Source organism: Oncorhynchus nerka, linkage group LG23 (genome assembly GCF_034236695.1).
Source record: "Oncorhynchus nerka isolate Pitt River linkage group LG23, Oner_Uvic_2.0, whole genome shotgun sequence".
Taxonomy (NCBI): domain Eukaryota; kingdom Metazoa; phylum Chordata; class Actinopteri; order Salmoniformes; family Salmonidae; genus Oncorhynchus; species Oncorhynchus nerka.
This window is the reverse complement of record NC_088418.1, coordinates 44,568,347-44,580,830: the sequence shown is the minus strand read 5'-3', so window position 1 is coordinate 44,580,830 and position 12,484 is coordinate 44,568,347. Positions and strand designations below refer to the sequence as shown.

The window sequence follows — 12,484 nt, the reverse complement described above, 5'->3', positions numbered from 1 at the left end:
ATGACCGCAGCTGCTTTCCAATCTTTGGGAATCTCAGATGACACGAAAGAGAGTTATTATAACCAAGAGAATTATCTGGTTAACAACGCTGGTAGACATTCCTGCAGTCAGCATGCATGCTTCCTAAAAACCAAACCAAATTAAGAAAACAAAAAACAAAAGCTATAAATCAAATCTATTTATATAGCCCTTTGTACATCTGCTGATATCTCAAAGTGCTGTACAGAAACCCAGCCTAAAACCCCAAACAGCAAGCAATGCAGGTGTAGAAGCATGGGGGCTGGGAAAAACTCCCTAGAAAGGCCAAAACCCAGGAAGAAACCTAGAGAGGAACCAGGCTATGAGGGGTGGCCAGTCCTCTTCTGGCTGTGCCGGGTGGAGATTATAACAGAACATGGCCAATATGTTCAAATGTTCATAAACGACCAGCATGGTCAAATGATAATAATCACAGTAGTTGTCGAGGGTGCAGCAAGTCAGCACCTCAGGAGTAAATGTCAGTTGGCTTTTCATAGCCGATCATTAAGAGTATCTCTACCGCTCCTGCTGTCTCTAGAGTGTTGAAAACAGCATGTCTAGGACAGGTAGCACGTCCGGTGAACAGGTCAGGATTCCATAGCCGCAAGCATAACATTTGATACTGGAGCAGCAGCACGGCCAGGTGGACTGGGGACAGCAAGGAGTCCTCATGCCAGGTAGTCCTGAGGCATGGTCCTAGGGCTCAGGTCCTCCGAGAGAGAGAAAGAAAGAGAGAATTAGAGAGAGAATACTTAAATACACACAGGACACCGGATAAGACAGGAGAAGTACTCCAGATATAACAAACTGACCCTAGCCCCCCGACACATAAACTACTGCAGCATAAATACTGGAGGCTAAAATAAAATAAAAAACGAAGTAACTCTGCCAGGGCGTCTCTTTTGGGTCACTTTTGCCGGTCCCAATCCCGGATAAAGGAGGAGGGTTGGAATTGTGACATTAAAAAAAACAAGAATCAACAGAAGTTCATTTGTAGTTCTAAACTAATTTTGGGTGTTTTTTACTCACTTTTTGTCTCTCCCACGATGTTATTCCTCTCTACTACAGCGTCCATCACAATTACATGCACATGGCCATTTAGCGACTTCTAGGACAGCCAATAGCTACTTTCCTTACTGATGATGTCATGACTTCCGCCGAAGTCGGTCCCTCTCCTTGTTCGGCGGTCGACGTCACCGACCTTCTAGCCATCATTGATCCATTTTTCATTTTCCATTGGTTTTGTCTTGTGTTCCATCACACCTGGTTCCAATCCCATTAATTACATGTTGTGTATTTAACCCTGTTTCCCCTCATGTCCTTGTCGAAGATTGTTTGTTGTATGTAGGTGTTCATTGTTAATTCTGGTGTGCGACGGGTTTTGCACCCTCTATTTGTTATTTTGTATACTTTAGTTTTCGGAGGTTTTGATGTTTATTAAACAGCTCCGTTTTTACCAAGTTCATTCTCCTGCGCCTGACTTCCCTGCCACCAGCACGCACCACATTACATTACAGAGGAGTTGTCAACACTGTGTTTTTACCCACCGGTACCTTGTTGGGTGCTTTATATGGCTACAGTCAATTATGAGTGCATGTATACTTATATTAAATATATCATTATCAACATACGCCTACTGTATGATAGCTAGCAAATGAATTAGATAACTAACGTTAGCCTGCCTAGCTGAAATTCTGAAGAGGGATTTTTTTTCTTCTACAATTTCCAAAAGATAATCAAACTAGATCATCAAATTTTAAAATGTTCAGAAGAGAATTCCAGGACCACGGAGCTAAGTAACTAAAACTATTTCTACCATGACCTGTTCTAATTTTTGGTACTGTTAGAAGCAAATGAGAATGGGACCGTATTTGATATTTGTTTACTGACCTGACTAAAAAAAGAACAGAGATAAAATAGCATTTGACCCAATATGGCCTTATAAATCAGTGTATACCAGTGTTTAAGACTACGCAAGGTCAATGAGGACCAGCCAACAGCGCTGTAGAGATCACAATGATTCGTTAGACGTTTTTGATTTGTAATGAACCTGAGGGCTGCGTGATACACTGAATCAAGTGCTCTCAGGGTAGTGATTGAGGCCTGCATATATCACTCAAATCTAAAACCGCCAGTAAATGTACATCGTACCAGCTCCTTCCGGGCCTCAAAAGAAAAACAAGCCTTATGCCAGTAATAAAAACATATTCTCAGCTTGAGCTTCCTTATCAAGTTCTCTACATGCACAGTGAAGCTCAGCTTGTCATCAACCCACACACCCAAATATTTGTACACTTTAAACATGCTCTATAGTATGGCCAGCCAATGTAGCAATGATATGATTAGTAACACGTCTGGCATTTTAAAATAACATGCATTTAGTTTTACCTGAATTTAGAACCAGCTTTAAAATCATACAGATTCTGTTGTATGATGTTAAATACTCTTTGGGCAGATGAAGAGGTCCCGATGAACGTCCCAAGGGAATACGGGTACATCCTTGTATACCATTAATTATGTTAGCAAATTTTGTGAACAAAAACAGTTTAGAACTCACACAATATATAAGCCTACGTAATTCCCAAACATTCCAATTTATGAAAACGTGAAAATGACCGTATCTATGTGGTCGCTTGTTAGAAAAATCTCTAAAACGTATCATTCTTCCTGAGGTGTAACGTTATATGATCAGATTTGACAAAGATTTCGTGTTGCTAAAAATGTTATTCAGTTCCACTATAAATGCAACAATGTTTCACACGTATGTTATTTTCAAAGAGATTGCTAACAGCAAGCACACTGCCATAAAAAAAAAAAAACTTCCACTCACCAGGTGATGATCATTTGAAAGTTAACTTCTTTTTGAAAGATAAATTATAGAAAAGGGAGAAGCTAACAAATGAGCAACAACATCCTCTTTGATAACACCTGCTGCAGGGCCGCAAACTAGCCACAACGAAAGCGAGCTAGACGGTGGAGAAACTATTGCTCACTATTGCGCAGTGAGCTGTTGGAGTTCAAGAAGGCAGAAGCACAGCTAGAACAATGAGGTTACCAGGTTTATTTGCATTATTAGAGTTTAACCTGTAGTTGTTGGCTCTCTTCAAAAGTAAAATATCATATTTCAGCTGAAGTTCAGATATTTTTGGTTCTTTAACTTGTAAATATGTTTATGGGCTTTTCCTAAAATAGTGATTTATTTGTCTTTTCACTTCATTTTGAACTTTTGCAGAGTATGATATTATTATTCCCCTAATTAGGTGTAACCTTGTAAAGTTGTAAATATGTTTGATAGGAAACTCCCCGCCCCTCCGAGTAGTGACGTGTCCGGTTTCGTTTCTTCAGCCTGACAGGATTTCCGCAGATCCTCCTCAGTGGCTCCATGGTCACTTATGTTTTCTACACAATGAAACTCAAATAGCTATATTTTCTCAAAGTAGCCTATTTCACCAGCTGCTCACAATCGGATATCACCATGAATGTAAGAACGCGTTGCCAAATTGGACTGGATTTTTATGAATTCTTGAATGAAACAAATCGAGCATCAACCAAACTTAAAAGTGACCTCCGAGACATCTACAACTCAGAGTTTCGAAACAGGTAAACGTATCTTCATCGATGATTTGTTCAAACTTGGAGACTTGTTGACAACTCCCTTTGTGTACCTTCTGTGACTTATAGTAAGATTTTAACCCCCAACATTTCTCGAAATGTTCACCATCAGTGTAAAGCCCTAGTTTGGCTATTGTTTCTAGAATACCTTTTTTGGAACGTAAACCATACACGAATTTTGAACTCGCGGCCCCACTACATCCTGCTAGCAGCCCCCTATAACTCAACATGTCAAGTGCATGTTACAGGAAGAAAAGTAAACAAAGTCTACTTATAAAGACGTAAAAACAGGGTTACATGTAACCTATAGTTAGTGTATGGCGATGTCAGATGCAGAACTAGCAGACCAGATACTTCAGAGGACGTGGCTACTTAGCCTGGATAGTGGCGAGAAGCAACGGGCCTTGTGCATCGGACACTAGCCTCATTGTATGACAGGAAGAGACGGTGGGACAACTTTTTTTTCACAGGGGTGTTGGGGGGGGGGGACACTTAAACCACATTAATTTCCGAAATGTATTAGGCTATTTAAATCAACTTGTCTAGTCAGATAAGCTGCAGGCCTAGCATACGCCTCTCTTCTGTCAACTTGCACTAGAAGAGAAATAATGACAATGCATACATCAGAAATAATGCAACCAGCTAGCTGACATCTGTAAATTTCTCTTTCATAGTTGATCCTCTCGACGGCACCGGGGAGAACGCAATAGCGCTTAACAGTGTATCCTAAATATTCTTCCCTTGCAAACATGTTGAGATTAAAAGCAGTTAAAACGAAAATATGTTTCTGATGAGAATGAACTTCGTCATTGATGCATATTCTACGTGGTTAAAACAGTGAGCTGTTATGTAAATGTTCGACCACAATAACACCCATATTTGCATTTGTTTGAGGAAATAAATAAACTTACTGTATTTCTCCACTCCTTTTCCACAGAGAAAATAAATAACATTTGGTGCATCATTGTACTGCAAGAAATACTTAATTCTGCAGTTAATTTCATATTAGGCTACAAGTGAGATGTTACAGGCCTGTCTGTTTCCAGATTTCAGTTAGTACTTAATTTAACCCATCTCAAGTTCAAAGTGATCATTTTAGTAATCTCGTTTCCGCTCTCTCGTTGGTTGGCAAAGTAAACATATGTGAATTCTTCATCTTTCACAATAAACAAGTAATTCACAATACTCAAAGTAGGCAATGTAATAACGACATTAGTCTTTCTCATATTTAAGTGGGCATAGTAAAAACCTAACGTTTGTTCTGAACATACAGGATACTTTAGCACAATTAAATAGTAGCCATACATTCAGTAATGGCAGTGTAGTACAATTCAAGGAATACTGGTGCATTAGAAGCAGTGTTGTGGGTGTAGATAATTGCAAGGAGACCTTGTGACAATGACATGGAGGGATCAATTACTTTATTGTACATTAGAACAGAAATGTGCCTTCTGGTTTTCCCAACACCCTGCAGTGCAGCACCCCTCCATCCTGCTGTTGACTCAACTTGTGTGTATTTGTTTGTGTTGGGAAAGGGAGAAGACATTTTCCATTCTCACCAATGGATTATAAAAAGTTGTATTACATTCTATGGAGTCATCCACATCTTTATCCAGCATATTGTCCATCTAGAGAGGGATAGACAGGCCTGACAACACAAGCTGACTCTGTAGTCCACCCTAGGAAAAATGTCTGCCATCAAGCATCATTGTCTGGGGGGGACACATTCAACTCTCCAGTCATTTGTTTATCAGCACAATGTTGATGGGACATTTCAATTTGATTATAACCCACAAACACCCGAGATGAATTGCTAGCCTAGGCAGTACCTAATAAATTATCTAAGCCAAATCGTCCAAGTTATTCGTCCTCATCAATATAATACTAGACAGATGCATGCCACTTTCATACATTAGGCTTATGATTGGTTGGCATTTCGGTAGGCTAGCTAGCTAGATACAGTATCTAACGTTAAGCCTTATAAAATGTAGCTAGTCCTCACCTTAGTTATTTAGCTAACGTTCGCTAGCTACCTAGGGTCCATTACAGGGCTAACTGGGCAAGCAGTAACTTACCAACAATGCATGGCTGTAGCTATTGTGTCTCTCAGAATTAGTTATTCAAGTTAGCGAGCTAGTATAATTTGCTAGTCAAAAGTTGCGACCTAACGGTAGCTAGATAATTACCTTATATTACTGGCTAGCTAGAGATGTTAATGCAACGGGTCACAATCAGATTTTTTTCCTGTTGCACAAAGTTAGCTTTTTGGCATAGACAGCCATTGCTTGGCCTCCAGACACTGAGTGGAACAAATATATAGCTAGCTAGTAGATTAGCTAGACAAATAACACAATCATGTTACCTGAAGTAAAATGCAGCTGATCCAAGCACGACGTTATATTTCGACAAACCCCAACAACAACAACATACTATGGAACGCCGTTTTGTTCTTTGCTTGTCAAAAAGATACAACAATATTCGACACGTCAAATAACACAATTATATTATAGATTGTTGTGTGTGCTGCATTTGCAAGTGCAAGCCAACCGCCACCAAACAAACCGGATTTAAAAAAAAAAAGGCAAATATCTTTGACGTTATTAGCAACTTCTGGGGTTGCTAGCACCAAATTGCAACCAGCCTGAAAACAATTACCAGTAGAAACTGCAGTCATTTTCAATATTCTTAGCAATTATTTAGGAATCCTTGTGAGTAAGTATTCACTAGGTAGCCACTTGTTGTTCGCCTATTGGAATTGAACTTCAGTTCACGAAGAAAAAAAAACGAGCTATCCAGCTACTTAACCCTGTTTCCCAAAGCTAACGTTATAAGCAGCCACCTAGCTTCGTTTGGCTAGTGGGGCCTGATCCGACCGGTGTGTGTGTTGTGAAGTTAGCCACAATAGTGGAATTTGCGATTCGCCTTCAAATTAAAAGTCCCTTGTTGAAAGAGACGCAGAAGGTTACAATTGGTGGAATCATGCCATATTTAGACTAGTTAATGTTGAACGGGGTTCGATTGGGGATCACTGAAATGGGGTATCAGTCTACTCAGTACCCAAGTACTTTTTTCCCAAAGTTCTCAGACTCCCAAACATCCACGTTGCATTCCCTCAGGAGTAGTGTTCAATACACCTTGTTGGTTGATTGGTACAATACATGTGGCTCAATTCACAGTGGTTTCATAATCCCGCAGAGCTATGATGCTAAGGTTCTCTGGGTATCACTGAGTAGACTGATACCCCATGTCATTGATCCACAATTCATAGGTAAGGCTGTACAGTGAAATAAGTTTGACCCCCGATGCAATTCTAAGTATTTTCTGCGATTGGGTGTGATTTCAACAGATTTTTGTCAAAATAACATAGACGTTTGTTGATTTTATATAACATGCTAACCTCGTTGTAGCATGATCTATTCAATTATGGCATAATTTGTAAGTCGCTCTGGATAAGAGCGTCTGCTAAATGACTTAAATGTAAATGTAAATAATTCCACTATTTGTATCTCTGTCAATAATATACTTTTATTCTGAAGGCTAACCGCAAATTCCACAGTTGTTGCTAATCCTTATTGTCGTTTTTCCTATTTTGTTGCATTACAACCTGTAATATACATTTATTTTTATTTGGATTTCATGAAGTGGACATACACAAAATAGTCCAAATTGGTGATGTGAAATCAAAACGATGACTTGTTTGGGGGAAGAAATTGAAAAGTGGTACATGCATATGTATTCATCCCCTTTGCTATGAAGCCCCTAAATAAGATCTGATAACAAATTACCTTCAGAAGTCACATAATTAGTTAGATTGCACACAGGTGGACTTTATTTAAGTGCCACATGATCTCAGTATATATACACCTGTTCTGAAAGGCCCCAGAGTCTGCAACACCACTAAGCAAGCGGCACCATGAAGACCAAGGAGCTCTCCAAACAGGTCAGGGACAAAGTTCTGGAGAAGTACAGATCAGGTTGGGTTCTAAAAAAAATATCAGAAACTTTGAACATCCCACGGAGCACCATTAAATCCATTATTAAAAAATGGAAAAAATATGGCACCACAACAAACCTGTCAAGAGAGGGCCACCCACCAAAACTCACAGACCAGGCAAGGAGGACATTAATCAGAGAGGCAACAAAGAGACCAAAGATAACCCCGAAGGAGCTGCAAAGCTTCACAGCGGAGATTGGAGTATCTGTCCATAGAACCACTCTAAGCCGTACACTCCACACAGCTGGGCTTTACAGAAGAGTGGCCAGAAAAAAAGCCATTGCTTAAAGAAAAAAACAAGCTAACACATTTGGTGTTCGCTTAAAGGGATGTGGGAGACTCCCCAAACATATGGAAGAAGGTACTAAAAATATTTTTTTTGGCCATCAAGGAAAATGCTATGTCTGGTGCAAACCCAACACCTCTCATCACCCTGAGAACACCATCCACAGTGAAGCATGGTGGTGGCAGCATCATGCTGTGGGGATGTTTTTCATCGGCAGGGACTGGGAAACTGGTCAGAATTGAAGGAATGATGGATGGCGCTAAATACAGGGAAATTCTTGAGGGATACCTGTTTCAGTCTTCCAGAGATTTGAGACTGGGACGGAGGTTCACCTTCCAGCAGGACAATGACCCTAAGCATACTGCTAAAGCAACACTCGAGTGGTTTAAGGGGAAACATTTAAATGTCCAAGTCAAAGCCCAGACCTCAATCCAATTAAGAATCTGTGGTATGACTTAAAGATTGCTGTCCACCAGCGTAACCCATCCAACTTGAAGGAACTGGAGCAGTTTTGCCTTGAAATCTCAGTGGCTAGATGTGCCAAGCTGATAAGGACACCCCAAGAGACTTGCTGCTGTAATTGCTGCAAAAGGTGGCTCTACAAAGTATTGACTTTGGGAGGGTGAATAGATGCACGCTCAAGATTTCAGCTTTTTTGTCTTGTTTCTTGTTTGTTTCACAATAAAAAATATTTTGTATCTTCAAAGTTGTAGGCATGTTATGTAATCAAAATATACAAATCCCCCCAAAAATCTATTTCAATTCCAGGTTGTAATGGCAACAAAATAGGAAAAATGCCAAGGGGGTGAATACTTTCGCAAGCCACTACCACTACTTTCACCAATGCTACACATTCCTTTATCTCATGCCCTTCTGCACACTTCTCACACCTAGGAACCTCTCTCCTACACACTGCTGCCACATGCCCATAAGCTTGACACCTATAACAACATAATGTATTCGGCACAAAAAGCTCATACAGGATCATTTATATATCCCTAACATCACTTTGTCGGGCAAATATTCAACATCAAAACTCAAAAGAACAGACAATGTCTGCGTCGCACCAAGCGACGAGCATCACAAACACCGGGAATCTTCCCCTTCAGTTGGTCAGCTTTCACATTTACCACTACCCCAGTAATCACTCCTTTCAATGGCGCCCATTTTCTTGAGAGCAAAACAATTCACGTCTCTTGCCCCCATTCGTTTAACGTGGAGCGCCTACTCCCTCTGACCAGCAGAAACACAAACGATTATCACAAGACCACTTCTGGTTACCCTCACCGACTCCACAGCACTCAACTCTGTTTTCACACACCCTGAGTCCACTTTTTCCAAAAACATCACTCCTACTGTTACAGACTCATCTTTATCCTGACCTTGTTGCAAGCCTCGGGCTCCGAGAACTTCACCACACCGACCACCTCTGATACTTCTCCCTCATTCACTTCCATTTCTCCTCCTGTCTTCAACTCACTCTGCTTACTATTCCTACCATTCTTCTGCACCAAAGCTCAGTCATGTGAAATCCATAGATTAGGGCCTAATTAATTCATTTAAATTGACTGATTTCCTTATGAACTGTAACATAGTAAAATCGTTGAAATTGTTGCATGTTGCGTTTTTATGTTTTTGCTAAGTTTACATCTGTCCCTCATTTTTAAGTTCAAACCTGTTACATGAACTGAACTCTTCTATTAATATGGTGAAAATTCCTTTAAAAATAACCAAATCCTAGACTAGAACCAGCTCATCTGCTTTTACATAATTTGTCCATATGCTGGTGTTTTGTGGTGGAAAACTGAGCGGGTCGGGTATAACACGTCAACCCTGTTACCTATGGGTGAAGCTTGTATTCAATTGCCACTCCCGGTTGTACACCAATAGCTTCAAGCCGGTGTCTATTCCATAAGTTACCACGGGATAAATCTATGATGTTAAAATGCCTATTTACTCTGTTCCATCTGACTGCGCAATCCGCTGTCTCATCAGCCCAGCCAGGCAATTTATCAACCTGATCTCCACCTTAAAAAGCATCTAGACATTATCTCGTATTTCTTTTAGACCTAACATTTCATTTTCAACAGCGGAGATTTGTATAAACCTTGCTGTCTGTCTCTCCGACATTTGTTTCAATATTCAGATTTGACCTCCAGCTGTCCCATTGTAGCCTAATGAAGGTGTCGGGAGGCTTCGTCTCGGGCCTAACACCCATGCCAATATATCCTCCAAACACCGGCTTCTAGGGCATTATCACTTAATTATAGGCACTTACTATAGTATTATTATTTATTTTTTTACCTCTTGAGATGTGAAAACATGTTTGTTTTTTTTAATTCAAAGTTTTCTTGTTTTTCAGTCAACAAAGAAAACACAATTTACATTCACAGATGTGGCAGACATAAATAATAGAATAAAATGTAACAAACAACAAATTTGCAGTAGCACTATCAGTGATCATGTTAGATATTTCCAGCTTTAGCTGAGGTAACGAGAACATAATTCGTTTTACAGCACTTTCCACGTGTGTGTGTGTGTGTGTATATAGACATATTTCCTTAATCACCAGATGCGCTCTGTCCAGTTTGAAATATAGTTGAGTAGTGGAGACCGAGTCTAACTAACTTGGATTGTCTCTTGCGGAGGTCACAATTGAGCTTTTCAAGAGGAAGAAAGTCAACAATCTGGTCAATCCACATTTTAAACGTAGGAGAGGAATCAGAAGCCCACATTAGGAGAAAACATTTGAAAACACGTTTTTTTTCCATGAAGTTAAATGTGCTCTTCACGAAAGAATGTTGAAACGATTTGAACTCAACACTTCTCAAAAGGCACAGAATTGGTGACTTGTCTGAATGGATGGGAGGTGTTGATGAAGACTTCTGCATTTGAACCTCTCTCTCTTTTAGGGATGGAGTGAGAGACCCTAACTTCAGTTCGATCCTGTATGCTCTCAAGCTGTCCAATAATGCCAAAGTCTACTCGGGAATGGTGCACTTCAAACCAAAGGTAGGCCTACAACACTAGCCTGGTACAGACTTATAGTATCATATGGCCCTAGCCTGGTAGCTTTGGGCAGGGTGTAGGTAGTGGGTTACTGTTGTACTCCTAAAACAGCTCCCCAGTTGTGCGTGCATGTGTCCAAAGTCCTGGTTCATGATCGGCCCACACCCTCTCCAGCTCAGCTTTACAACCAGTTGCAATCTAGCAATCGATATCAACCGCATTCTGGCGTGTGTGTTTCCGTATGTTACAAAGTCAACATTGTTAAAGCCCCCCCCCCCCCCAAAAAAAAAGAAGACCGAAATTTGTTTTACAAATGACTCTGCTCTGATAGCAGATACAGACATGGCACTAGACTAAAGAGACGGAGGGTTGAATTTGACCCCGGTGTGTGTGTGTGTGTGTGTTGGTCTGCAGGTGAGGGATTTCTTTCAGGACCAGTGGCAAGGAACCCGGGGAAAGGGGCGTGGCCAGAAGCAGCAGGGGGCATCTAGCTCTTTTCCTGTTCAGAATGGAGGCAAGGTGAATGGGGTGGGGCAGAAGAATGGGGCATGTGTGAGCGGGGTGTGTGTGTCGCCCTCATCTGACCCAGTCCAGACATCACACACCCCCAGGAGAGACTGGAGACTGGCCAATTACATCCTCAGGAAGTTCAAGTCTGACAGGTGATTGGTCCAGACATGGAGCTGTTTGTCTTTACCTTTATTCTTCTTTATTCTTATGGCTTCTACCCCCAAGCCATAAGACTCCTGAACATTTAGTCATCAGGTCCTTATCGATCCTTGGTGGCCCAATCCCAAATGCCCTATTGACTGACAGGATGTGATGAGTATATGCAATATGGTTAAACATTACATTTACATTTACATTTAAGTCATTTAGCAGACGCTCATCCACCTAGCCTTTCAGTAAGCAAGTGAAGCTATTGTCATATTGCTCACACCTTTCAAATCCTCTCCGATCTCGGCATGTGCATAGGGTCTAGGGGTCCATTTGGGATTGGGCCTCTGTAATGTGACTAACCTAACTCCTGACCCCTACCCCCTCAGAGCGGAGTTGATCTCTGACCGTGGCGGTGTACGCATCACTTCTGACCACCCTGTTGTAGACGGTCTGATCAAGTTCAGTCTGGAGAGTGAGACCGAGGTAAGTGAGACCTTGACCTTTAACCCTGACTCTAACTCTGACCCTAATGCTACTTTCATAACATCTTGTAAATTCGTTAATACCAGCATACGACTGGGAAAACTCCACTTAAATGCCCCTCCAACTGGTAATTACTAATGGGAAACTCGTCTATCATCTCTGAACTCCGACTCTTCCCACATGCTGAACTCTGAACTCTGAAGTCACATACTAAGGAAATGACCTTGATAACAGCATTTTGGGCAGTTAAATGCAACAACAAAACATTATTTATAATTTATTCATATTGTTTTAGAACACTAATTAGTTTGCCAACATAATAGCTGTACTTTTAGTTTATGGTTGATGCAGCTTGTTTGCCATATCAGCCAATCGCCACTCTCGGCGAGTTCAAAGCATGTGAGCGCACAGAACTCGTTTCT

The 12,484-nt window shown here is 40.9% G+C and overlaps 1 protein-coding gene across 1 annotated transcript in view; it reads left to right on the top strand.

Moving 5' to 3' along the window:
* The first annotated feature begins 3,361 nt into the window (after positions 1 to 3,361).
* LOC115106896 (putative helicase mov-10-B.1) overlaps positions 3,362 to 12,484 on the top strand; it is a 36,157-nt gene continuing 27,034 nt past the window's right edge. The window contains exons 1-4 of the mRNA XM_029630091.2: positions 3,362 to 3,618; positions 10,823 to 10,922; positions 11,334 to 11,581; positions 11,966 to 12,062. Of these exons, the coding sequence (XP_029485951.2) occupies positions 3,494 to 3,618; positions 10,823 to 10,922; positions 11,334 to 11,581; positions 11,966 to 12,062 (570 nt within the window). The 5' untranslated portion in view covers positions 3,362 to 3,493. The remainder of the gene's footprint in view (positions 3,619 to 10,822; positions 10,923 to 11,333; positions 11,582 to 11,965; positions 12,063 to 12,484) is intronic.